We start from the raw sequence: 26,760 nt of genomic DNA, 5'->3' as shown, positions 1-26,760 counted from the left end.
TTTTTTTTTCGCCATTCCTGAGGCTTGAACTCAAGAGCCTGAGCACTGTCCTCTGCCACTTGAGCCACAGAATCACTTCTGGCTTTTTCTTTTTATGTGGTACTGAGGAATCAAACTCAGGGCTTCATGTGTGCTAGGCAAGCACTCTACCACTAAGCCACACTCCTAGCCACCAACTGTGGAATTTTTTTTTGTGGGGCGGGGGGGGGGGGGGGGGGAAATGTCATGGGGCTTGAACTCTGGTCCTGGGCACTGTCTCTGAGCTCTTCAGCTTAAGACTGGTGCTCTTCCACATGACACAGCACCACTTCCAATTTTCATGGATTTTAGTACCCTGGCTGGCTTTCAACTGCGATCCTCAAGATCTCAGTCTGCTGAGTAGCTAGGATTACAGGCATGAGCCACCAGCGCCAGGCACTTGTGGGATTTTTTAAAAATCAAACTCAGAGAAGCAGAGTAGAGTGGTGATCACCTGAGGCTCAAGGTATAAGGTGGCTTAGGGGAGGTGCCTAAAGAATACAGAATTTCAATTAGGATAAGTGTTAAGAGATCTTTTACACAGCATGGCAATAAGTCTAATGACAACGTATGGTATTACTGAAAATTGTTTTTACCCCACAATACATATTCAAGGTATACATGCTAGGTTGAATTTAGCCACATCACGGTGTTTCCTAAAACACTATTTACACATGATATATGCAATTTTATCAGTGAAATGTAATTTTAAGTAAATTTATAGTAATCCATCCTCCATTTTAATTATCAATCCCAAACTAACATCAACTGAAGAATCTATTTTCAAAAATTTACAGCATTTGTGGAGGCAGTATCAATTCATTTTCTTCTTAGTAGATAAGAGTATAAAATTACACTGGATTTCATTACATGAAAGGTACCCACCATTGCTGTATCCCCTTCTTCTTCCTTTTTTATTTTTACTTTTTTTAGGGGGGAGGTGTCAGTCTTGGGGTTGGAACTCAGTTTTTTGCTCAAAGCTAGCCAGCTACCACTTGAGCCACAGCTCCACTTCTGCTTTTTAGTGATTAACTGGAGATAAGAGTATCACAGACTTTACTGCCTGGGCTGGCTTTTAATCTGCCATCTGCAGATCTTAGCCTCCTGAGTAACGAGGATTGCAGACATGAATAACTAGCACCCAATCCTCCCTTCTTTAAAAAGAACTAGCGTATTTTGTTGAACATGATATTCTCCAGTCCATTCATTTTTCTGGGAATAGCATAGTTTCATTCTTATGATGTTCATATAACTGCTACAACTGCGCAAATGATAAAACTGTTGAAAGTGTATTATTTCCCACAATGGTAGAATAAAGTCTAATGTGAAACATTTAAATTAGTTAAATCTATTTATCACAATTTATTTCAGGACACACTGGTAATTACCCTTATACTTTTGTCATTTGCAAGAACATCATATGTAAAACAAGAATTCTTATGTTACACCGGCATTCTAAGCATCCCCTCAAATAAATGACAAACATTTAAGGAAATGCCAATTTTCTTCACCACAAATATATACATACTGTTTAAACTATACTCTATAAACACGAATTATATTCTCAAATTCTTGTAAAGATTAAGTACCTGCTTAAGATAATGAAGGAACCAGTTGTACAGACTTCTTTTATTTTCAAAGCTTTCATTCTTGCTCCACCCAGGCCTAAGCTTACATTCCAGAGTCATTTATATTGTTGCTTTTGCCTGAAACTCAGTCTCAGTCATCCCATTCCATATCACCCGTGATGCAGTTTTTAAGATGCAACATAAGTGACAGATTTATTTTATTCCTAATAGCCAAATCATTAAATTGAATTGATAAACAAACTGGAGTATATATCTTTACAACAAAACACAATTGGGGGATAAAAGGAAATAATGTCATATATACAATGTAGACAAAACTCAAACATTCTGCTTAGCTCAGGATTTTATACACAAAAAAATACGGCATGATTCCACTTATGAGGTTCTAGAACAGCCAAGGTTAATCTATGATTGAAAGAAACAACAGCTTTTGCCTATTCAGAAAGGATGGAAGCACAAATTGGTTAGAGAACATAATCTTTCTGGATTGGTGACAATGTGAGTGTCTCTGAGAAGTATTGGGTTAAACAGCTTCAATTATTTTTCAGAATAAAAAAATAGTTTATATAATTACTGTATATGATTATACCAAAAAGAAAAAACAGTGAACACTAACTCTTAGATAGGAAGCAATACCAAGTATAATGTTTTTGATTATAAAATTCCTTCACCTTTTATACACATATGTTTTTCACAAGAAAATGTTGGGGAAAATTCAATTTTTGTCCATTTTATACAACTAGAAGATTTCTGAGTACATTCACTTAAGTGTTCCTACTCTGTGCTCAACACATAATTCAGTTTTTTATAATGCTGCAACTAACTATCTCAATCCCTGCAAACGATAAGCAACTTCAAAATAAAGTCCATCTTCATAGAATTTGGGTACCCAGCAGCTAGGAAAAGATCAGGCAAACATAGAGTCATATAGAAGCTGTTGGGCAAGGCAAAGAGACAACACATTATAATGCTAGCTACGAGGGTCTCAAAGATAAAAAGTATCTTAGGCCAGACTAAGCAGAAAAAAAACCCAAAAAAACCCAAAACCAACCAACCAAACGATCAAGATCCTATCTCAGAAACGTAGTGGCAATTGTGTGACATATGCCTGTGTTCCTAGCTGTGTGAGAGGGAGGAGGTTAAACATCTAAGGCTTGCCATGGGACAGAAGTGAGAGCCTCTACCTGAAAAGTAAACTAAATGCAAATAGGGATGAGTGGTAGAGCCTTTGTCTTGTAAACATGTGGCTCTGAATTCAAACTTCAGTATCTCCAACAATTAAAAAAAATTGACTTTAGTGAACTTTATCACCTAGTTTGCTCATAACCGAAGGTCTTGTACTTATCTGGTTCACTTTCTTTTGCTGAACAGCTACCAGAATAATCCATCTAACCTAGTACCCATCCACATGAATCCTCGAGTTCCTTTTGTGGCATAATACTGAAAATGTCTCCCTTATGTTATCCTACTTTCTTCTCACATCCAAAGATTTTAAAACCATTAACTACTAGAAGTCTCAGAACTCAGATATAATTTATACATTCTTCAGAGAAGCCAGCTGGGTGACATACTAAGAACAATGTTTATTCACACCACTCAATTCAGTAGCCAGCTGGATTCCATGGCACAATAATATGCCATTTTATCTTTATGCAATTATATGTGTTATATCCTTATTATCAAGTAGCTTCAATGGCTTGTGGGATTACTCATATTTAGAGATTTAAATCTCATTTTTAAATACATATGATTTATTGAAATGTAAAATGGTGATGTTTTCTATAAACATTTCCACTCAAAAAAAGACATTAAAATATGTGATATGATTTGTAAGTCATTTAGAGCCATCTTCCCCCTCTGATTACAAGAGATAAAACATACAACATACTGTAGGTTTATTTTTATTCAAAAAGTTACTGTCTCAAGACATAAATACAAATCAGAAAACAGTACAATTAGGACAATAGAATGTGGAGGACAACAGGTTAGAGTAATATATAAAACATTTTTAGCTGGTTGAAAACAAAGCTGTAAGAACTGCTTTCACAAAGAAGTACTCCTTTCAAGAGTGAGAAAAAGAATCAACTTAGGTTTGAAATCATATATACAGTCCTCTCAGCAGTTCTAGTAAATGCAGTGGTGTGTAAAACAACATATGCAATACTTCTGCACATAACAATATTTGTTGATGGAAAAATCTGTTAGACAAGTCTGGTTTCGTTTGTTATTAACCAGGATTTAATATAATAATTGTATTTTATCCTGATCTTTTACCTAACCTATGGTTTTTGGCTACCACAGCCCAATGCTTGTTGATTTCCGATTCTAAAATCTGGAAGCCTTTTGGTTTTTACTCATCTGAAGATACTGTTGTATTGCAAGCATATTAAGGCATGGAATGATTAAAATAATATACCTCAAGAACTGAGAGACGACTGACGAAAAATACACATGTAATATAAGTTAATATTTTGTTTTAAACGATGTCTAGCTGCCTAAGCCTCGCAAAATGAGTTTGATGTCAAAATGGCAAGTAGCCACTTTCTGTTTTAAACTAATTCAATTTGTGAAAGGACATAATGAAGTTTAAAGCTTAGCTTTCAAAGAATATTATGGGTTATGAATTCTATTATCCCATCTAATTTACATACAGAGGAAATGTACTGTAACCTGTTAGAAGTATCTTTAACCTGAAGACTGCTTGCAAAGACAGATAGATAAAACAATATAAAATACAAATTTAAAAATCATTTTAAAGCATGAACACTCATGCTTTTCTATTTTAAACATTGTTAAACTTTCAATATATTTCTGAAACCTCATAATTTTAAGTTGGAATTTAAAAGTAAGAAAAAACTAAACAAACTGCGCAATTATAAAATCAGCACCAATTTATATATATATATAATTTTATTTAAAATTTAGATCCCTATTCCCACACTCTAATAAGCTGTATAATTTTTGTTTAGAATTTTTCTGCAAACATACTACAATAAGCTTCTTTTATTTGGAGACAAAATACAGTGGCACTACTGGAAGGAATATCACAACATTACATTTTTATCTTAAAGGACAAGCAAACTTTCAGGGTGATAATGGGATAAGCATATGTTTGAGACTGGTTACCTTCTGGCAGTTCACTGCATCTGGATATTTCTGAAAAGTATAGAGAAGCTCTTGGATTTTAAAAATATCTTAAAATACATTTTAGATGAAAAAATTGTAAAAGTTCTGCTTATAAGTTTAACTTTTCTCCACAATTACAATATTTAAAACAAAGTTTTGATTGGTGTTTTAAGCATCTGAATTTAGAATGCTATAAACAATTCTATCCTACAATTTCAGTGTCAGGGAATAAACCATCCTAAACTTCTGATTCTTGGATGTAAACAGAAATCCAGCAAAGGTCATCATTACTTAATACAACCAGTAAATAAACGTGAGAGATTTCTTATCTGTACCAAATGCCTCTTCAGATTGTTATGTTTTGTAAAAAAGCATGAAATAAACTGATTTCAAAGCCAACTAACAGAGCATAAATAAAATATTTACTTTCTAAGAAAAACTGTAGCTTATCATCAAAGTGTTTACTTGTCCTTTACTTTTTCAGGCAAACAAAACTGCCCCTCAATTAATTTGATCTTGGTATGCATAAGCTTTTCATATTCTCCTTAGAGAAAAATCTGTACAGGATTTCATTGTATTTCACACTTTACTTTAAAATTTCTTCTTCCACTTAGAAAATGACTTCACCACAGATTTAATTGTGTACTGGCATTAAAACATGGACACTCCAAGAACCTAATAAGAAAGAAAAAAAGATTCATTAGTCATTCATTTCTTCATAAAATATATTTTAGGTACTTATTACATTAATCTTTTATAGTAAATAAAATGCTAATAAAAGTACTCTCTTCAGATACATAACCCAAAATTCATGTGACTGTGAAGATAGCAATTGATTTACAAAGAACGCTGACATACTATAACACATTCCTAAAGCCCTAAAGATATACGCACTCGTGGTGAGTGAACAAATGAACATGCTTCCTGATGCACACTTCTGGCATGGAGGATCATTGTAATATGTTTTAAGAAAGTATTATGAACTTGGATATTGGCAATCTGAAATGGATGCAGTTTTTAAGATGGAATTTGAGCATGCATATAAAAAAAGGCCAAGAATAAGACAAGCATGTAGCTAAAACAGGAACCTTTTTTTTAAGAAAATTGGTCCTGAGTTAACAAAGAGAATTATAAATTGTAATAAAGCAAGAAAGTAAGGTGAATGTAGGCAAAAGAACTTGCACTGATATTTTTCTATGAATTCCAATTGGAAAAAGAATGTTAGGTAAAAATCTAATAGTTACTTTTCACTGTAAGTAAAAGTAGGTGGTGAATAGCTATTAATTCTTCCGCATTCATTAAATCAGTGTGGCACATAGTTTTTGCTGTATAGTCTAAGTTAGGTGTTTCAATTAAAATTCAAGCACAATTAAGCAATACTGCAAGATATTGTAATTAGCTAGTAAGAACTCCTAGCAAAGCCAGAGGTAATGAGCTAACATTGAGACGACAAAAGACTCAGTCAAATATAACTTGAACAAAAGTCAAAAACTCGTAAAATCTGAAGAAATCAGTATTTTTTTTTGGTTGGTCCTGGGGCTTGACCTCTCGGCCTGGGCATTGTCCCTGAGCTCTTCAGCTCAAGGCTACCACCCTAACCCTGGAGCCACAGCACCACTTCCAAATTTTCTAGTGGTTTCAGATCTCAGCCTCCTGAGTAGGTAGGATTTATAGGCTTGAGCCATTGTACCCGGCTGAATTGTTTGTTTTTTTTTTTTTTTTTGCCAGGCCTGGGCTTGAGCTCAGGGCCTGAGCACTGTCCTTGGACTTTCTCAAGGCTAGAGCTCTACCACTTGAGCCTCAGCACCACTTCCGGCTTTTTTCTATGTATGTAGTACTGAGGAATTGAACCCGGGTCTTCGTGCATGCTAGGCAAGCACTCTACCACTAGGCCAAACCCCCAGCCCTGAGTTCTGTATTTTTAAACCAGGAAAACATGTATCTGCTTGTAATAAATTACCAAGTGAAGTGTTGAGAGCCTCCAGTAATGAAAACAAAGAGGATTTATATGCCCTACTTCTTACAACTCCCATTAATCATAACTACACTACACTACTTATTCTTTATATTCAATGCTCCTAAAAAGAAGTTCAGGGTTCTCTTTAGTTGGCCAAACTCAAGAGTCTGGATGGTTATGATATTTACACTAAAGAAATCTAGATGATGTTTAAGGGTCCTTTCTGGTCAAAACACTCTTGTGACTCTGGGTAAGGACAGATATGATGAAAGGATAAAATTTTAGCCAGTCAATTCTTAGTGCAGATTATGGCATCAGGATGAATTTATGTTCTTTCCAAAGTGCCTGACTAGAAAGTATATGAACATCTGAAATTTTCTGCTATACATACAAGAAAATTAAACTAGAGTATTATACTGAATGCTTCCTTTATCAATTTTATGGGATAAATAAATCTTGTATCCAAATATAAAGTCAACTATATCATAAATCTACAATCTGATGCATATGCAACCCCAAAATGATATAGCCTATTTTTTTCTTTTATCACCACCCTTAGATAATACGAAAATCCTGTTATCTAAGACAAGCTTATGATTTACTGAGTAGTAACCTGGATTATCTGTATAGTAAGGTGTACTAAATTAAGTTCATTTAGAACTTGAGAATATCAGGGCAGGGAGTTTGGCCTAGTGGCAGAGTGCTTGCCTAGCATGCACGGAGACCCGGGTTCGATTCTTTGGTACCACATACACAGAAAAGGCTGGAAGTGGTGCTGCAGAGCAAGTGGCAGAGCGCTAGCCTTGAGAAATCCCAAGGAGAGTGCTCAGGCCCTAAGTTCGAGCCACAGACGTGACAAAAAAAAATAATAATAATTTGAGAATATCAGAACAGGGAGTTAAGAAATTTAAATCCCAGTTTCTACCTTGATGACTCATTTGTCATAAGCTTGAACTGTACTTTATCTATTTTATTAATGCAAAGAGATTTTTCTGTTATCCTATTTATTTAAGATATGGTTGAGACACAATGGCACATGCAAACTCAGTGAGACACTGGTGTCTCACATCTGTAATTTTAGCTACTTAAACTCAGATCTGTGGATCACTGTTTGAAGCCATCTGAGGCAGAAAAATGGTGCAATTCGATCCCCAGTCAACCAGCAAAAAAGCTGAGCTGGAGGTGTGGCTCAAGTGGTAAAATACCAACCAAGGATAGGAAGAAAAGTCAAGTAATGAAGAGTTAGGTCCTGCATTTAAGCTGCTGTTCTAGCACAAAAATAAAGATATAATAAAAGTAAATAAACTCATACACATTTTAAAGAGAATACAGAAGACTTCTTAAGGTACCTGAAACCTTAAAGATTACTGAGCACTTATGTGCCTGCTGCCATCATGTGGTAAAGCTATAAAATTACAGACATGATACATGTATTTATTTTAGTAGTAAAGGCAGCTAAAATATTAAATTAATACAGGCCTTTCATAAGAACATTTTCAATATACAGGATACTGTCATAAAGTTGCTATATATAAATAGTAACTACCTATTTTACTAAATGCAGGTTGAAACATTTTCCAATTGTGAAATATCAAAAAATAAACACTTTATATTACTGCTTCATATTTTAGTAATCTGTTTCTGTAGAACATCTTTTTACAAATCTAGTATGTAACTATAGAAACAAATGCTTACAGTTCTGATAGATGAATACATAAAAATATGGAGCATTCTCAGTATTCATATTTTGATTATGATGAATCATTTCAATTTCCTAATTAATTTTTTGGGTGTTTCATTGAAATGAGGTCTGGTTGGTTCTGGTTTGGGCAAGTGTAACTAGTACCAACAGCATGGGATTATGAAAAGAAACTGGGGTTAGTTGCATAATTTTATGTAAGTCCTCAAACCACCTCTCTGTTATCTGTTTGCTTAATTATAAGAGTATCTTGTTGTCTTCCTTACAAAGTTTCTGGGAGAATACATTTGTTTATTTGAAATAGGAAAGGGAAAGGGGGAAAACAAGAGGAGGGGAGAGGGTGTGGGAGAGAAATAGGGACAAAAACATGAGAAGGGGTATAAATGTTTGTGAAGTAATGTACCTTCTATCTGGCGAATATAACTGTAACCTCTCTATTAATTACAATAAAAAAGGGAAAAAATATGGATAGAGTATTGTCAAATACCATTTTCTGTACTTCCATTTTTGAATGGATAGCCAGGATACACTAGAATATGTAATTGTAGGCAGTATCTTACTCATCACTAAACTTCTATCTCAGTGAATTACTGAATGACTATATTTCATGCCTGCTTAAAAAGATTACTTTTATATCCCTATCACAATAATCATGGACATGCTTTATTAACAAATTCTCAGAAAAACCATATATTTCAATACTCATTTAAACGATAACATTATGGGTAGGATGGGTCCTCACTGTTCTATAAAGCCTCGCTACTCAAAAAAATGCTCTGCTGATCTAACCTGAAGCATCAACAGCACAGGTTAAACGATGTAGAATCTACAGCATGTAAGGCCAACATTCCAAGCCTATTTGAGCCAGAAACTAGTTAGTTTCATAAGATGTCCGGATGGCTCAAAGGCACATTAGAAAATAAAATATATTGATAACTACTGATCTATGAAATTCTCTTTTGGATCAAATATCTGCCTTCATCAATGTTAGTGTGTATTAGTTTGCTGTATTTCCAAGAGCATAAATTTTTAAAATTTAATACTCCCAGCAACTCCCTGAAAACAGACTGGCACATGAACAAGGCAAGAGAGGGATGGTGGGTCAAGGATCATACACAATAGTCTCCAACAGAAGGAAGTACTAGCACAAATGGGTTAACACTATAACAAGGTAGTAATTATCACAATGAAAGTACATATGACAATACAGACAAAGAGAATATAATAAAAGATCAAGAATTTTAAAATGTATATATGAAGTATTAGAGGGCTCAAGAATAAAAGTATCTATCTGGAAAGATTAGTAAGATATCATAGTTATCAGAACTGAGTATTAAAGGAACTGTTCACTAGGAGGAAAAGGGAAGGTGCATTTCTGATAGAGAAAAGCAAGTTATAAAAAATTATAGAATTAAATATGATGTAAAAAATCAATGTTAATATATTCTTTAAATAAAAAAGCCAAAAAAGTTATAGAATTAAAAAGGAGCCCAGTACAATAGAGACAAACTACAAACTAGAATGTAATATACAATGCAAACGTAAGAAAAAGACCAAGTTTAAAGTGGAAAAGGTTTTGTTTACTAGGCTAAGGAGGCAGTATTTTTTTTCTAAATCAAAATGGAGGAAAACTTTTCAAAAAAGACTTAGAGGGGAAAAGATTGTTAAAAGGTAATTCTCTAAGAGAAAAAGAGGAGTGAGATGGTAACATCTGTGTAAAAACTGCAATAACCCAGGTGATAACTGAGGAGGTTATGAACTAAAGCACTGATGGGGACAATATGACACAAGGCAGTAATACTGAAGATGAAGAAGTGCGGGTATTAAGGTTGCATGCCTGTAGCCCCAGCACTTGGAAGGCTGAGGAGGTATCAGCAGTTCAAGTGTTATATAAAGAGTTTGAATACAGCCTGGAATATATAGTGGTAGGTATAATGAAACCCAACTTTAGGGAGCCAAAAAGAAAAAAAAAGTAACTGACTTCTTGCTCACGTTTTTCTCCCATCTCTTTCTTTTTAAGAAAGATCACACTAGCCCAGATTGGCCTCAAAATTAAAGCCTCAGTCTTACAGTGTAGAGACTAGAGGCATGCATCATCATGGCCAGCATCAAATTCTTACTACCTTTCACCATGCTTTTATATTATTATTAATCAAACCATTCTACCACCCATAAATCCAAAGGAAGTCTTTCTGGAATACATTTGATCCTAGCTATTCTCATGTAAAATAATTTAATTGGAAACCTAAATCTACAGTAAAGTTCTAAATTGTTTAATTGGCTCAGGATTTGAAAGAATTGTATGTTGTGTCAATCCAGGGGCTTTAACTAGGGGAGCCAGGTGCTGTCCCTGGGCTTTTTTGCTCAATTTTAACACTGTACCACTTGAGCCACAGCTACATGTCCTCCTTTTTGGTGGTTAACTGGAGATAATAATCTCACAGACTTTCCTATCTATGCTGGTTTGGAGCCATAATTTTCAGGTCTTGGTCTACTGAGTAGCTAGGATTACAGGTGTGAGCCTTGGGTGCATGGATTGAATGTACCAGTACTGCATTCACCCTCCCCTATGGAAATTCTACTTGCCAGCCTCTGTTTTCTCCACTCCAATTTGTTTTCATCCATTTTCATTATACTGCCCCAATTCTTCAATTTCAAACGCAGTTATTGAATATACTTTTGATTTTGCAATCCTGGGGTAAATTTAAATTAAACCTACTGATTCATCCATAATTGAGGCTGGATCAAAGAAGTCGGGCTTCAGTTCTGTTCGTTCTCGTCTGTTCTTTGATGGTGGCTAAGGAAGAAAAAAAAGTGAGTTGACAGATGCTGTATCTATAAATCAGCTAAAATATCCATAAAAATTATCATTAGGTGTATGACCTATACGATTATAAGTGTGCTTTACATGATCTCAAGTGTATCCCTGAGTGGTACACTCTGGGTGGGAATGTGGCCTAGTGCTAGAGTGCTTGGCCTAGTTAGTATGCCCAAAGCCCTGGGTTCAAGTAGTCAGTATCACATACACAAGAAAAACTGTAAGCAGTGATGTGGCTCAAGTAGTAGAGCATTAGCCTTGAGCAAAATTGCTCAAGGACAGTACCCAGAAACTAAGTTCAAGCCCCAGGACTGGCAAAAAAAAATTAAAAAACAAATACTGTACACTCAAACTTTACCTTAATAATCCCTCTTCAAATTATTTTCCTTCAAAGGTGCCAAATTATATCTTTCTAAAGAGAAACCCTTTTAAATGACTTCTTTTTTATTTAAAAATTTATTATTAACATTGATTTTTACATCACACTTCAAATGACGTATTTAACAAACAAGTATTCAAGAAGGGAATCTCTATATACAATCACTGGCACTTAGACTTTAGAACATAATTAAAATTAGGTTGAGGGTTTGTATGTCATAGATACATATTGATCTATGTAATAAAACATTATGTCTATAGAGTCATAAATTTTTATGTCTATGTAGTTGTGTTTATATTTCCAATACCATGTCCATAACATTGGGTATGCATATATTTAGTCCTGGCTCTTGTACTGTTTGGATCTAATAGCCACATATTAAGGACACCATGCACCTTTTGTTCCTTTGATCTTGACTTGTCTCACTCAACATGATTCGCTCTAGATTCATCCACTTCCTTGCGAATGCCATTATTTTATCTTGTCTGTTGGCTATGAAGAATTCATATATATACATACATATATATATATATTTATATATTTTTTTTCCATTACTCTGCAGTAGGACATCTGGATTGTTTCCATCACTTGGCTATTGTGAATAGTGCTGAGGTGAACATAGCTGAGCAGGTGTCCTTATCATATCCTGGGTTATGATGTTCAGAATAGATGCCCAGGATTGGTATGGTGGAATCATAGGGAAGGTCTATTTTCAGTTCTTTAAGAAACCTCCACACTGCTTTCCAGAATGGCTGAACTTGTTTACAATCCCACCAGCAGTGTAGTAGGGTTCCTTTTCCTCACAACCCCACCAGCATGTCATTGTCTGAGTTCAGAATCTTGGCCATTCTTGTTGGGATAAGGTGGTATCTTAGGGTTGTTTTTATTTGCATTTCCTTTATGACCATGGATGATGAGCATTTTCTCATAAGCTTTTCTGCCATTTTAATCTCTTCTTTTGATAAGTCTCTCTTCAGTTCCCTTGCTCATTTAGTGACTGGTTTGTGGCCTTTGGGGGAGATTAGTTTCTTGAGTTCCCTGTAGATACTGGAAATTAAACATTTGTCTTATGTATTATTGGTAAATATCTTTTCCCAGTTGGCTGGCTGTCTTTCTAATTTAGTAGCTATGCTTTTATTTGTGCAGAAACTTTTTATTTTTAGGTGGTCCCATTTATCGAGTCTCTCTCCAATCTGTTTTGACCCTAGGACTCTGTTCAGGAAGTTTTGCCTGTGCCTATGAGTTCCAGTGAATGACTTCTATCTTTTAAGAACATACCATGGTATACTAAAACTTAGAATCATAGGACCTAGAATCGTATACCTCAGTTTTTCTGATTACTGTATTTTTGTCATTCAGTAAAATGACTTTTTTTTCTGGCCAGTCTTAGTGTTTGAACTCAAGGCCTGAGTACTGTCCTTGGGGCTTTTTCCTTAATGCTAGCACTCTACCACTTGAGCCACAGCACCACTTCTGGCATTTTCTCTGTATGTGGTACTGAGGAATTGAATCCAGGTCTTTGTGCATGCTAGGCAAGCACTCTACCACTAGGCCAAACTCCAGGCCCAAGCTGACTTTTCAGACTTTCTAACCTCAATCTTCCCAAATTACCTCACAAAGTTGAATGAGAAAGCTGGAAAAATGAAATTTATGTATAAGTATTTTATGTATCGCCACATATGTAATTATTAACAAAGTACTATTTCTTGAAGTTTAACTATTATCTGATATAAAAACATGTCTCAACAGGTTATCACTTTAATTGTATATTTTTTAGCATGAGTAGAAAGTTATATTTATGCAGAACATATTTCCCTGTAAACTATATCATTTTACATTAACTTTGCATAATTTATTTTTCCTTTTTTAAAAATTAAAAATGTACTTTGCCTGACTTTTATAACTGCAACTTCTGTACATCACCTTTTAATAGCAATTAAATTTTTGTTTAAGTAATTTTATTTCTAAAGGGTACAAATTGAAAATCTTACAAGTTTCTTACCAAGTCTATGTCCATCGTATCAAAATCCATTCCCTCATTAAGATCCTCAATCCTTCCTTCTGAGGACATCATAACATCTTCAACAATTGGCTCTTCATCATCTTCCATTAGACTTGTACCACGCCGACTAGAGAAATATGAAACAAAGTGAAGATCTGAACCATGTTATGAATACTACAACTATGTGGTTAAATATACTTAACTATAATGGAAAATGATGGAATTAAAGGTCAGGGCAGATGATTAGGCATTGACCATGTCATCGATGATGTCGAAATCCCAATGTTCACTTATTCAAAAATGCTAAGGATTTAGATTTATTCTATATTAATTACACTTCTATACACTTAATGTTCTGATATGTCAGATACGAAGTTCAATGAAAATTTTCCACATAGGAACATACAAGATACCTCAAATCCTTTTTGAAAGTAGGCAGGGCACAAATTAATAAGCAAACATAAAACAGAGACCAAAGAAATGTCATTTTTAGACTACGTGTATTTTATAATATATAATGCTTAGTTTATCCATCATTCACCCATTCACTCAGTATATAATGTATGTCATCAAATGGGGACCAAGACATGTGAAAGGGTATCAATGTATGTGAATTAATGTACCTTCTATCTGGCAAATACCATGTAACCCTTCTATTAATTACAATAAAAAATATAAGAAAAAAAATAATGTGTGTCATCACTCACTGACTAGTACCTGTTCTGTGACAACTTCTACTATGTTCCATGTATGCTAAAAAATATGGATAAGACATGATTCCTGCCCTCAAGGAACTCACAGTCTATTATGAGTAAGTAAACAATTATGACAAAAAGCAGAACTGTGTATCAAGCACTATAAAGATATACTAAAAAGAAGTGACTCTCCCTCAGGAGGAAGGACGCCAAAACTTGAATTCTTGTACTCAAGAATTTGAAACTCAAAACTAAGAGTCAAATAGAAAGAAACAAAAAGTAAAAGTTAAACCCAATAGCTCTGTTTGATCATATAATTATGGGGCAAATAAACTGAGCTCACAAATTAGCCCAAATCAGCATATGTTGAGTGTGACTTCTTAGTTTCTCAGTTTGGCCAACATACTTTTGTCAAAGATCCCTTTACCACCATAAACCTATGAAAACTTTAATGATTATCAAATGCTTACAATGAATACAGTAATACACTGAATCTCAAAAAAGATAGAACCAGAAGGAAATGGGGACCAAGACATGAGAAAGGGTATCAATGTATGTGAAGTAATACACCTTCTATCTGGTGAATATAATGTAACCGCTCTATTAATTACAATTTTAAAATATATGAAAAAAAAAGATAGAGCCAGGTGCTGGTAGCTCATGTCTCTAATCCTATTCAGGGGGCTAACATATGAGGATCACAGTCCAAACCCAAACAGGATAAGGAAGTCTGTAAGACTACTTATTTCCAATTAATCACCAAAAGGCCAAAAGTAGAACTATGGCTCAACTGTGGTAGAGCACAAGCCTAGAGCAAAAAGCTAAGGGACAGCTCCCAGGCTCTGACTTCAAGCCCTGTTATTAGCATGTGAGTGCATGTGCACGCATGCACACGTACACGTGTATACATACACACACATACACACACACACACACACACACACACACACACACACACACACACACACACACACACACACACACACACACACGGTAAAGCTAATAAGACATGATAATTGATCCAGGCTACTTGGACAAACATGTTGACAATGGTCCTAACAGTTCAGGATAATAAAAGATCATTTTACTATGTGCTATAAACTACAACTGGAAAGTATTTTCAGTTAAAGGGCAGATACCATTACAAAAAAAAATGTAAAATAAGCAAGTACTCTACAATCCCAGGCAACAAACTACTTATGAGAAAATAACCAAAAATATCCTCTAATAACAGTTGTTTAACTCAGTCAATCCTTTTTAGTTGTCAGGGAGCTATTACCTGTAATTTGGAATTAAAACAAACTGTAAACAAAATGAATAATGACAATGGGATGCTCTAACGGATGTTGGAAACTGGTATTCTTAGAACAAGTTTGAAGCAAGAGGTATAAATCAAATAGTTGCATAGCACAATTTTACACTGTTTGGTGACTGAGTGGCAACTAAGAAATTAGTTGTAGGACCAAGCATAAAATAACAACAAATTTTAAAATGTGGCCAAAGAAACAAAGAAAGGAAGACAAAACCAAGTGATATTAGCCAACTGATGATCAGAATCTATACCTGTAATAGAGAATGTGTCTCGACAGAAGTTATCATGACCACTAGGAAGATAGCTAAAATTAATTTATACATGCCACCAACTCATCGTTAATAATCATTTCTGAAGAAAACCTCACAAAACACTTATCTTAAGAACAATAAATTAAAACAAAATATAAATGAAAAAACAAGAGGGTAACAATTACTTCCTAGCATTAAAAAAATATACATTTAAGGTATAATGATTTTAAACTCAAAACAATTAGAATCAACACACTTTCCTCTGTAAGCCAATCAGGACATATAAAATATGATCTAAATACCACTTGTTTGAAATTTGTTTTAGAGACAAAGTTAGCAAAGATTTCAGAAGCAACTGTTATATTCTCATATAGAATCCGGTAAAAATATTTAAACGAAAATTAAAAATTTTCAGCACTGAGTATATATTCTTTCACTTAACATTGACTTGGCGACTTTTATTTGTCAAGCACTAACAGGAAATGAATGAGGTCCCTGCCCTTTAGGAGCTCACAGTCTAGAGAAAGGGACAAACTCATAAAGATATAATTACAATACAACATAGCAAGTACTGTAAGAAATTAAGAATATCCATCATGTTATGGGAGCATAGATGAGTGCAGCTTTGTTTAAGATGATACCTGAGCTTGTTCTTGCACAAAGATTGTACCAGTTGCCAAGAATGATATGAACATATTAAAACATAAGCAGGAGCCATATTTTAAAAAAATCTTGCATGCCATGAGCTAAAGGAGTTTGAATTTTATCTAGCAGGCAATATGGAGCCATGGAAAAGTTTTAAGTAAGAGTTACACGGGTAAGATTTTCCTTTAGAGTGGTAATTCTTGATGGCAATGTGAACAATGGAGTGGTGGAAAGCGTGAAGGGAGGGTTTGGTGAGAGGATAAATGGGTGTCTTAGGGAAGAAAACCAGTTAGAAACCTTTTACAATAGTTCAGGTAGGAAATGAGGACCTGAACTAAGGTGGGAAAATCAATTAAAATATAACATAAATGTACTTTTAATTCTGTGTACCAAAATAAACAAGGACTCAGATTTAAACTTTTTCCAACAGATCAACCTATAATTAATTGGTCTTCTAACTAACTAAGCAATATTTAAAACATTTTCTCTGTTGGAAAAACTGATTTTTAGTTCCTTGATTATTTCAGCTTAGTTACTCTAGAGAGTTTGCTGAAATTTTAGCTAAGGCACACATTGAAATATGTTAAAATGAATTAGTGAACTTCCTAGACTCAGACAATAAGGCACTCTCACTTACATGGCATGCTGAAGATTAGTTCGCAGTTTAACATAGCTCATTGCTGCTCTCTCCTGCTGTTGCCTTGCTTCCTCTTGTTGTCTTTGAGCTAACATCCATGTTACCTGCGTGCTTCAAGGAGAATTTTATTCTTCTTTTAATTTAACTTTTTTCTATGTAATTAATAATGTTCTAGTACACAAATGCTCAAATGCACTTACTTATAATCAAGAGGAGCTTGATGATGCTCAGTCTGCATAGGATAGACACTCATGAAGCTATCCTCAGGCCGTAATCTTTTAGGTTCTCTCATAATAGTTGAGGTGAGCTGTGGTGTCTGCATCATGACAGGTGTGTGCAGTGCTTGATCTCTGCTTAACCACATACTGTCACTACTACTGCTTTCTTCCGCTAAAAGAGAACATTAAGAGCAATGAAGTTCAGATACCTAATATAACCCATTCATGTCAGCAAACATCCCTGTTGCTTTCCACATGTGAGTGTCCAAAACAGGGTGACACAAAGATATGGAAGGCAGTTTCTGCTGTACCTTTAGTCTAGTTCTGAAGAAAGAGCAAACAGGCAATTACAATATAATGACAAAGTAGAAGTCAGTATGTAACCATGCAACGTGGTACACATCTGCAATCTCAGCAAGGCAAGAGGAATTTGAGCTATCAGAACAGCCTGGTCTACGTGGCAAGACACTGTTCAAAAAAGGGGGAAGGGGCCAGGAGTTTGGCCAAGTGGTACAGTGTTTGTTGCCTAGCATGCACAAAGACATGGCTTTGATTCCTGGGTACAACATACATAGAAAAGTCAGAAGTGCTTAGGCCTTGAGTTCAAGCCCCAGGACTGGCAAAAAAAGAGGGGGGAGGGGGAGGTAGAAGTCTACACATAGAAAGTCTCATGATCTGTGCACTAAGATGAAGTAAACAGCTGGGCACTGGTGGCTCATGCCACTAATCCTAGCTATTCAAGAGGCTGAGAACTGAGGATCAGGGTTCAAAGCCAGCCCAGGCACAAAGGGACCTGAGACTCTTATCTCCAATTAACCTCTAGAAAATGGGAAGTGGGGCTTGGCTCAAGGGTAGGGTGGTAGCCTTGAGCTAAAGAGCTCAGGAACAATGCCCAGGCCCAGGGGTAGGGTGTAGCCTTTAGCTGAAGAGCTCAGGGACAGCACCCAGGCCCAGTTAAAGCCCCATGACCCACCAAAAAAAAGAGTAACAATAACAGCACAAAGGCTCAAAGATAGTGCCTTGGCACAGCATTCAAAACTCAGGACTGGTGCAGGTATGTGTGCCCACGTGCACATACACACTCATCCCAACCCACCCCAAAATGACACACATACTCTACACCCCAAGATGACAGGAACATGCTGCTGAAAGTTTTACCAAACAGAAGAAATTTGGTGAGTTAAATATAATGTGTGGAGGGTGAACTTAAGTAAGCAGACCGGTTAGGAAAATAATTATACAGCCCTGAATAGGAGAGTGGTCACTAATATAAGAGATGCAGGCTGATATGCCGTACTTAAAAATTTCTTAACTACAAGGGGAAATACACTTCTACAATACAAGTTGTAAGAATAAAGTCATGAAACCTTGGGGCCAGGAGTTTGGCAACATGGTAGAATGCTTGCCTGGCATGCATGAAGACCCAGGTCCGATTCCTCGGTACCATATACATAGAAAAAAAAAGCCAGAAGTGGTTCTGTGGCTCAAGTGGTAGAGCTCTAGCCTTGAGAAAACCGAAGGACAGTGCTCAGGCCCTGAGTTAAAGGTAATCATATCTTAATACTGTGCATCTGATAACAAATGTTACATAAATTTTGTGAAAACATAAAAATACAGTCCTAAGATCATTTAAGTACTTCTCATCTTAACAGATACAGGACTGGTCTTCTTAGCATATACTTATAATCTCCACACTGGGAAGGCAGAAAGAGTGAAAGGGTTTTTTTATTTTGTTTTGTTTCTTTGCTAGTCTTGGAGCTTGATCTCTGAGCTTGCACATTGCACACTGTCCCTGAGACTCTCTGTACTCCAGGCTAAGGCTCTATCACTTGAGCCACAGCAACACTTCTGGCTTTTTCTGAGTAGTTAAGTAGAAATAAGAGTCTGGGGACTTTCTTGCCTGGGCTGGCTTTGAATTCGATCCTCAAATCTCAGCCTCCTGTATAGCTAGGATTACATACGCAAGCCACTGCCACCAGGCTTAAGAGATTTTTTTGGACACAAGACCCTATCAAAAAAAAAAAAGAAAGAAAGAAAATGTCTTTTTTTTTTTCCTCTAGAATTTCTGTGATTGTAGCAGTTACACTATGTCTGTATCCAGGCCTAAGTCTTATGAAACATACAGATCCTAGATTTTGAAATACTAACTTTTGGAAGTCAGTGAAATGCAAGTACTGAGAGGTTATTTGTAAGTGCTCTGAGTTTACCTGAAATCAAATATGCTCCCATTTGATTGCAGGCATCATCCAACATACCATATAAGCACTACTCTATTCTAAGTTTTAAGCTAATTCATTACTCAGCAACAGTAACTACAATAAATTCTGAGAAATGCTCCTTTCTTTTAAAGGTTTCTGAAAATAGGAAAACCCCTTAGATGTGTACAAAACCAATCTTACAATGCTAGGATTCCAAGAACCTCAAACATCACGACCCATTCTTATCTTTAGTGTAATATATACTGCTTTGAATTTCTATCAAGTTCTTCCAAGATTATTTCTTCACAGAAATTCATAAGTTCCAACTTGTCCAAGTCTTTTGCTTTGCTTCAAACTAAATAATCTGATTTCCCAGGGAAAAACTAGTTCTTTCGAACTGAATCCATTTCCCAGTGCATAAAGTATAAAACAGTGATAAAAGAAACAATTACTTTGTCTGACTTTGGGAAAGTTACTCTTTTGTGATAGGTCTCTCGTCTGAAAAATGAAGATGTACCTGAAGAGTTGAGTTAATAAGCTTGAGATTATGTTTGTATAATACTTTAAAAAGCACCATATTTACACATGATGACACATTGTGGTGCAAATGATTGTTGAACAATACATCCTAAGTGAAAAATTAAGGATGTTAATGACAATTCAGTTGATAACCACCAGAATATAAACAATAAGTTATATCCTTACGGAGTGCAAGTTGCATGCCTTCAACCACTTTCCGTTTTCCTGTAGATGGTTTGGATTTTTTACTCCGTACAGTTGACCCCCGACTGCTGATTCCACTAATAACTGACATGGTGTCATCATCACCACCAGCTAGCAAAGAATTTCGGTATGACATCAGTGGAAGCCATACATCTTCTCTTCGGAGTGACATCTGAAAGGTCATGAACTTTTCCAAGTAAACATACCTTAAAGAGAAGTATAAATTGTTACCTTTGACATATAAAACCACCAGTTCTACTACTTCTTTAGTTATGGGAACATAATTTGATCTAGTCAGCATGACACTGGTGAGCAATTTTATCTCTACCAATATTCTTACACAATGAAAAATTCAGAGCACTTCATATTAATACTTCTGAACATCTACTACATCCCAAACACAGAAAATACAGAAAGATGAGTTGTGAACACTTCCTATCTGAAAAAAAAATTCAGCCTGATGGAAATCACAAATTTACCTTGAAACCAAAGAATCACCAGGCTCCTATGTAATTTTACAATGAAAATTCAACTAACATTCATCTGACTTCTATTCACTAGGCATTCTTTCAGTTCCTTTATTATTCCTACCATTACATGAGGGAAAAATTCTCTCTATTATACAGATGAGAAAAGAAATCCTAAGAAAAGTTTTAAACTGTATACCCACAATAGTAACAATAAGTAGCATAACAATGATTTACATATCATGATCTAACACTAAAGCTAAATTATGTTTAGATTATGTTCAGTTCAAATATTTGCTGCCACCGCAGTGACTAATTCCAATTAATTCACATTTACTACCATTGTTATACACATACTGCTTTGTGGTAAACTGTCCCGTACACTTTAATTTATAAATACACTTCAGTCAGGCCAGGAGTTTAGCCTAGTGGTAGAGTGCTTGCCTAGCATGCACAAAAACCTGGGTCGATTCCTCGGAACCACATACACAGAAAAAAGCTAGAAGTGGTGCTGTGGCTCAAGTGTCAGATAACTGGCCTTGAGAAAAAAAGCCCAAGGACAGTGCTCAGGCCCTGAATTCAAGCTCTAGGACAGGCATAATAATAATAATAATAATAATAATAATAAATAATACATTTCAGTCACACAGTAAGTAGTAAATACTCCAGTGTGGCTGTGAATAGGCTAGCAATCTGGGAATTATTACCCGTCTGAAAATACAAACCACAAAGTTTGAGTTAAACTATGCTCACTGGTAGAGAGATTTGGAGACCTATACCATTCATATACCTTAGTGGAATATTACAACTATTCACTGAAGTGATCACTGAAGTGATTCTTATTTTTCCTCCTCACTGAGCCAAGAGGATCCACTAACATGAATTTTTTATTTATCATCTCCATGAATGGTGTATTTCACATATAGATATAGGTGTCTATAAACACCAAAACAAACGTATAGTAGAATTTAAAATGTTCAACTGAATGCTATATGGCATTCCATCTATTGAGTCATTTTCTTATAAATAGATTGTATTGTTTTGTGATTTTCCCTATTCAAACAATGCAACATTCAACTATTTTGTGCACATGTTCACAACTTCTTCCAGATCAACCTGTAAATAGAAATCCTTAGATCATAAGGTAAGGTGAATCCTAAATTTTACTCAATAATGCCAAATGGCTCACTATGTGGTATATTAATTTACACTGTCACCTGCAGTGTATAAAGAGATAATGAACCACATGCTTGGAATATTTAACACTATGAGGCATAATCTTTGCTAATGGGTTACATAAGAAACAATATTTCACAAAAAACAATATTTCACTGTTTATTACATATTTTTCTGGCTAATAATATATATAGAATTGTTTTTCAAAATGACATGGTCTTGCTATTTTGTCCAGACTGTCACTGAATAGAGGGCTCAAGCCTCCATAAGCCTCTCAAATACTTGAGAAAACATACCCACACAGCCTTATCCAGCCAATGCAATTTTTAATTGGAATAAATTCATATATAATAAAATTGACAGAAATTAAAGAACATAATTTAGATGATTTTTAAAATGATATGTATGGATAAAACCCACACACTTATAAGATATAAAAAAAATTCCCAGGACCCATGAAACTATTCTAGTGTCTATTCTCATTCAATAAATCCAAAAAGTAAATCCTAAAAGTCACCACAACTGGGGTTTCTATGTTCACAGATTACTTTTTGTTATCTTTAAAATTTCATAGAAAATTCTAAAAATGGCCAGGAGTTTGGCCTACTGGTAGAGTGCTTGCCTGGCATGCATGAAGACCCGGATTCGATTCCTCAGTACCAAATACATAGAAAAAGGCAGAAGTGGTGCTGTGGCTCAAGTGTCAGACCACAAGCCTTGAGAAAACCCAGGGCCTGTGTCCAAGCCCCAGGAGTGGCAGAAACAGTCTTTAAATGCAAAATGGTGAATTTACAAAAATTATACTATGAGATATTCATATTTTCCCTCCCCTTTGCAACACGAAGATAAGGGGAAGGAATTTAAACCTATCTTTTTGATTTACCTCTCATTAAATAATGATTTTAGAAGGCTAATCCAGAGAAGTTCCCTTCTAAATGGTCGGTTGAAAATGGGAAAATTAAAGTAAAATGATTTTTTTAAAGGATTTCCACTTTGCAGTGGAGCCAGAACTCAAGACTAACTAGGATGCTCTTGATAGATCCTTTCTTAAATGTTCCCTCCTTAATTTATCTATGGCAAGAATTCACATCAGAATACACAGGTACTCAAGTTAATATCCAAAAGCCACAATTTTACTAGGAAGGGAATTTACAGTATTAAAATTGAGTATATTATACGATAGAATATAGCTATAGTCCTTAAAATTATATAGAAGAAGGAAATGGAGATGAGGCTCAAGTGGTAGAGTGGGAGCTTTTAGAGAAAAAAATACATAACTGTTTAAGTATAAAGTTTTTATTCTGTACATAATGTAATCCTACAAATGTGCACATAGAAAAAAAATCAAGTGGAATGGAAACTCTTAATTCCAAACTCAATTTAAATGCAACATTTCTAGCAAATACATACACTGTTCTTTTGTCTTGGCGGAGTAGTTTAGAAGAAAATTCACTGAGAATATCAAGAAATGCCAAGTTTAAAGGTGGATGGCTCTCCCCTTGTGGATTAGGCTCTTTAAAAGCAAACTCTATGCCGTCTCTGTAAAGAAACAAAAATTTAAGCTAATATTTAAGTAATTGCATTATGTAAGAACTTAAAAAGGAAATTTCACTCAGAAATTTTTTTAATACTAAATATTTCTTCTGTCGAGCATTTAACTTGAAGAGTCAGAGAATAAGGAGGGCTCATGTATGACTCTAAACAAATGGCTACATTTTAAGCTACTTAATTTTTTAAACAAACTGAACATATACAAATCAGTTACCCTTCAGTTTAATGTGGTTTTGATATGTCTAGATTTCTGTATTTCATTTCACTGTTTTCTGACAAAGTCTTCCTATGGAGCCCAAGTTGGCCAGAATTCCGTACCCTACTGCCTTAGTCTCTGAAGTATAGAGATAACAGGTGCATGCCACGACATCTGGTACACATACTTTAATTGGTATTCTGTCTCATGTAAAATAGGCCAAATTACATATATCATTTTGCAATACATATCAATACAACATTGGATATTATATAGAACTAACACACATATGACTAATTTTAAAACAGTGCTTGTGGCTCACACATATAATACTAACTACTCAAGAAGTTATGATCTGAGGATGGCAATTCAAATCCAGCCCTGGGAAGTAAAGTCTGTTGACACTCTTATCTCCTCTAAACTTAAAAAATCCCACACAAGTGGAGCTGTGGCTCTAGATTCAAGTGGTAGAATACTAGCCTTGAGCATAAAAAGCTCAGGACAGAGACCAGTCCCTGACTTCAAGTCCCAGGACCAACACACATAGACACATTCACGCACACAATGACTACTTGTAATGATTTATTTGAAAATTTTAAATTAAACTCCAGTCAGGGGCCAATTTAATTAGATTTATGTGGAAATTTAAATACCTCAGTTAATCAAGACCACAAGCCAGCACTATGTTCTTCAAAAGTATATCTGGAGCCGGATGTGGTGGCTCATGCCTGTAATACTAGTTACTCAGGAGGCTGAGATCTGAGGATCATGGTTCAAAATCTGTTGAGACTCTTATCTCCAGTTAACCACTATGGCCCAAGTGGTAGAGCACTAGCCTTGAGTTGAAGAGCTCAAGGACAGTACCTAAGTCTAGACAACAACTGGGCCAGGCACTAATGGTTCATGCCTATGACCATAGGTACGCAAGAGACTGAAATCTGAGAATACCAAATAACCAGCAAAAAGCTACAAATGTCAGCATTGGTCAAGTAATAGAGTGTCAGGAATAAAGAACAAAGAGAAGAAAAAAGTAACTGGGTAATAAAAACAATGCAGATATAACTGGGAAAGAAATAAAGCTATAATATGATGACAATCATACATCACTTCTCAAAATAATTATTAGATGTGGCATCTTTAAATATTATCAAAACTACCAACAATAGCCTGGCATGGTGGCTCACACCGGTAATCCTACTCAGGAGGCTGAGATCAAAGCCAGCCTAGGCACTAAAGTCTGTGAGACTCTTTATCTCCAATTAACCACCAGAAAGCCAGAAGTGGCGGTGTGGCTCAATGGGTAGGGCGGTAGCCTTGAGCTGAAGAGCTCAGGGACAGCACCCAGGCCCAGAAGTAGCCTTGAGTTAAAGATCTCAGGCATAGTGCGTAGGCCCGAATTCAAGCCCTACAATTGATCAAAAAAGAAAAACATGTCATCAATAAAGAAAAAGACAACAAAAAGTTAATACTTTCATTATGAAATGAAAAAGAAAACAAATTGAAATAGGGGAGATATGGGTAAAAGAAACAAGAAAAGAAAATTGTCTGTGGGAAGACAATGCATAAACTTTTTCAAAGTTACATTAATAAGAGAAAAATAAAGTAGGCAGATTTCAATGGAAGAGCTCAAGCCTTTCAGACAAATAAGATTCTTTAACCCATAGTTAATGGATGAAGACATTTAATATACAAATGTTGGTTAAGGTTAAGCCCTAAAGCATATCTGTACTTCAAAAAAGCTTAATTGATCTATAAATTATATATGTAATATAAAAGGATATATATTTCCAACTTTGACAAAGAAGATTGTGAATCAATAAATGATAACAAGGGCCAGGAGTTTGGCCTAATGGTAAGAGTGCTTGCCTAGCATGCACTCATGGCCCAGGACTGGCAAAAAAAGGAGGAGAAGGAGAAGGAAGAAGGAGGAGGAAGAGGACAGGAGGAGAAGGGAGGAGGAGGAGAAGGGGGAAGGAGGAAAAGGGAGGAGGAGGAGGAGGAGAGAACAAGTCATTATGAAATTTTAAAAAAATAGCCATTCTCACCTTCAGTCTATCAGAAATGGATTTTTCAACAAACTTTCCTCTTACTTTCACAAACATTTTTTAACTAGAAGAATTAGAAAAAGAAAAAAAACTAGACATAAAAAATTTGATTAAAGAAACAAATGAGCGCAGTGGCTCATGCCTGTAATCCAAACTACTCAGGAGGCTGAGATCTGATGAACAAGGTTCAAAGCCAACACAGGCACAAAAGAACCTGAGACTCTTATCTCCAATAACCTCTAGAAAATTATAAGGGAGGCTTGGCTCAAAGGTAGGGTGGTAGTCTTGAGCTGGACAGCTCACAGACAACACCCAGGCCCAGGGGTAGGGAGGTAGTCTTGAGCTGAAGAGTTCAAGGACAGAGCCCAGGCAGAGTTCAAGCCCCTTGATCCACAAAAAAAAAATAATCAAACCTTAAATGTCCCAGTTAGATTATGTCAAAAAGCTGAGTACAGATTTAGTAATGCCTGTTGAATATATGCAGCCTCACTTTCCATCATTTGTAAAGATTTTGTATTGTTTTAACTGAAATAGGTTCTTATAAAGGGACTTAGTCCTTATTAACATATCAAAACTGGCTCTTAAAAGGAATCATAGTATAGATTTATAGATGATACAAATTTAGCTATTCTAAATGAAAAGGCTACACACACACACACACACACACACACACACACTACTTCACAAGTGTTAAATAAAATGTCTGAAGATTACTTGTGTAGCATGGCAATAGCTTCTCGTGTTTTCAGTTGATCAAGTCCAAAAGTTAAAGCAAAGCGTCGAGCAAGTTCTTTTATTCCACTGAACGTTGAAGATGATCTATCAAAATTATATCCATTTTCTTGTATCATTTCATTAAAAAGCTGTTGAGAAACAAAGTATGTTAATAAGTTTTCTGGTGACTACAGATTAGCATCTTATACCTAATTTCTATGTAAAATATTCAAAAAAGTACAGTGCTTATGATTTTTAAAAATGGTATTTTTAAAACAACATGGTCCAAATGACCAAAATTGTCAGCATTTAAAGCATTTATAAAAGGTCATTAGCAATGTCAG

General features: G+C 35.4%; 1 protein-coding gene across 2 annotated transcripts in view; it reads right to left on the bottom strand.

Annotated features, from left to right (window-relative positions):
* Window positions 1-1,356: 1,356 nt before the first annotated feature.
* Window positions 1,357-26,760, bottom strand: part of Stag2 (STAG2 cohesin complex component) — a 135,063-nt gene continuing 109,659 nt past the window's right edge. Inside the window, exons 27-34 of one of the 2 annotated variants that reach the window (XM_090326370.1) lie at window positions 26,417-26,565; window positions 23,321-23,449; window positions 20,250-20,473; window positions 17,329-17,518; window positions 17,129-17,239; window positions 13,589-13,715; window positions 11,109-11,186; window positions 1,357-5,408 (exon numbers count right to left, since the gene is read on the bottom strand). In XM_090326370.1, coding sequence (XP_090182496.1) covers window positions 5,385-5,408; window positions 11,109-11,186; window positions 13,589-13,715; window positions 17,129-17,239; window positions 17,329-17,518; window positions 20,250-20,473; window positions 23,321-23,449; window positions 26,417-26,565 — 1,032 coding nt within the window. In that variant the 3' untranslated portion in view covers window positions 1,357-5,384. The remainder of the gene's footprint in view (window positions 5,409-11,108; window positions 11,187-13,588; window positions 13,716-17,128; window positions 17,240-17,328; window positions 17,519-20,249; window positions 20,474-23,320; window positions 23,450-26,416; window positions 26,566-26,760) is intronic. The other variant, XM_090326371.1, reaches the window with a different exon arrangement.

The sequence above is a fragment of the Megascapheus bottae genome, chromosome X (genome assembly GCF_031878675.1).
Source record: "Megascapheus bottae isolate mThoBot1 chromosome X, mThoBot2.hap1, whole genome shotgun sequence".
NCBI lineage: Eukaryota > Metazoa > Chordata > Mammalia > Rodentia > Geomyidae > Megascapheus > Megascapheus bottae.
The sequence above is the reverse complement of the archived record's forward strand: the minus strand, read 5'-3'. Positions and strand labels throughout refer to the sequence as shown.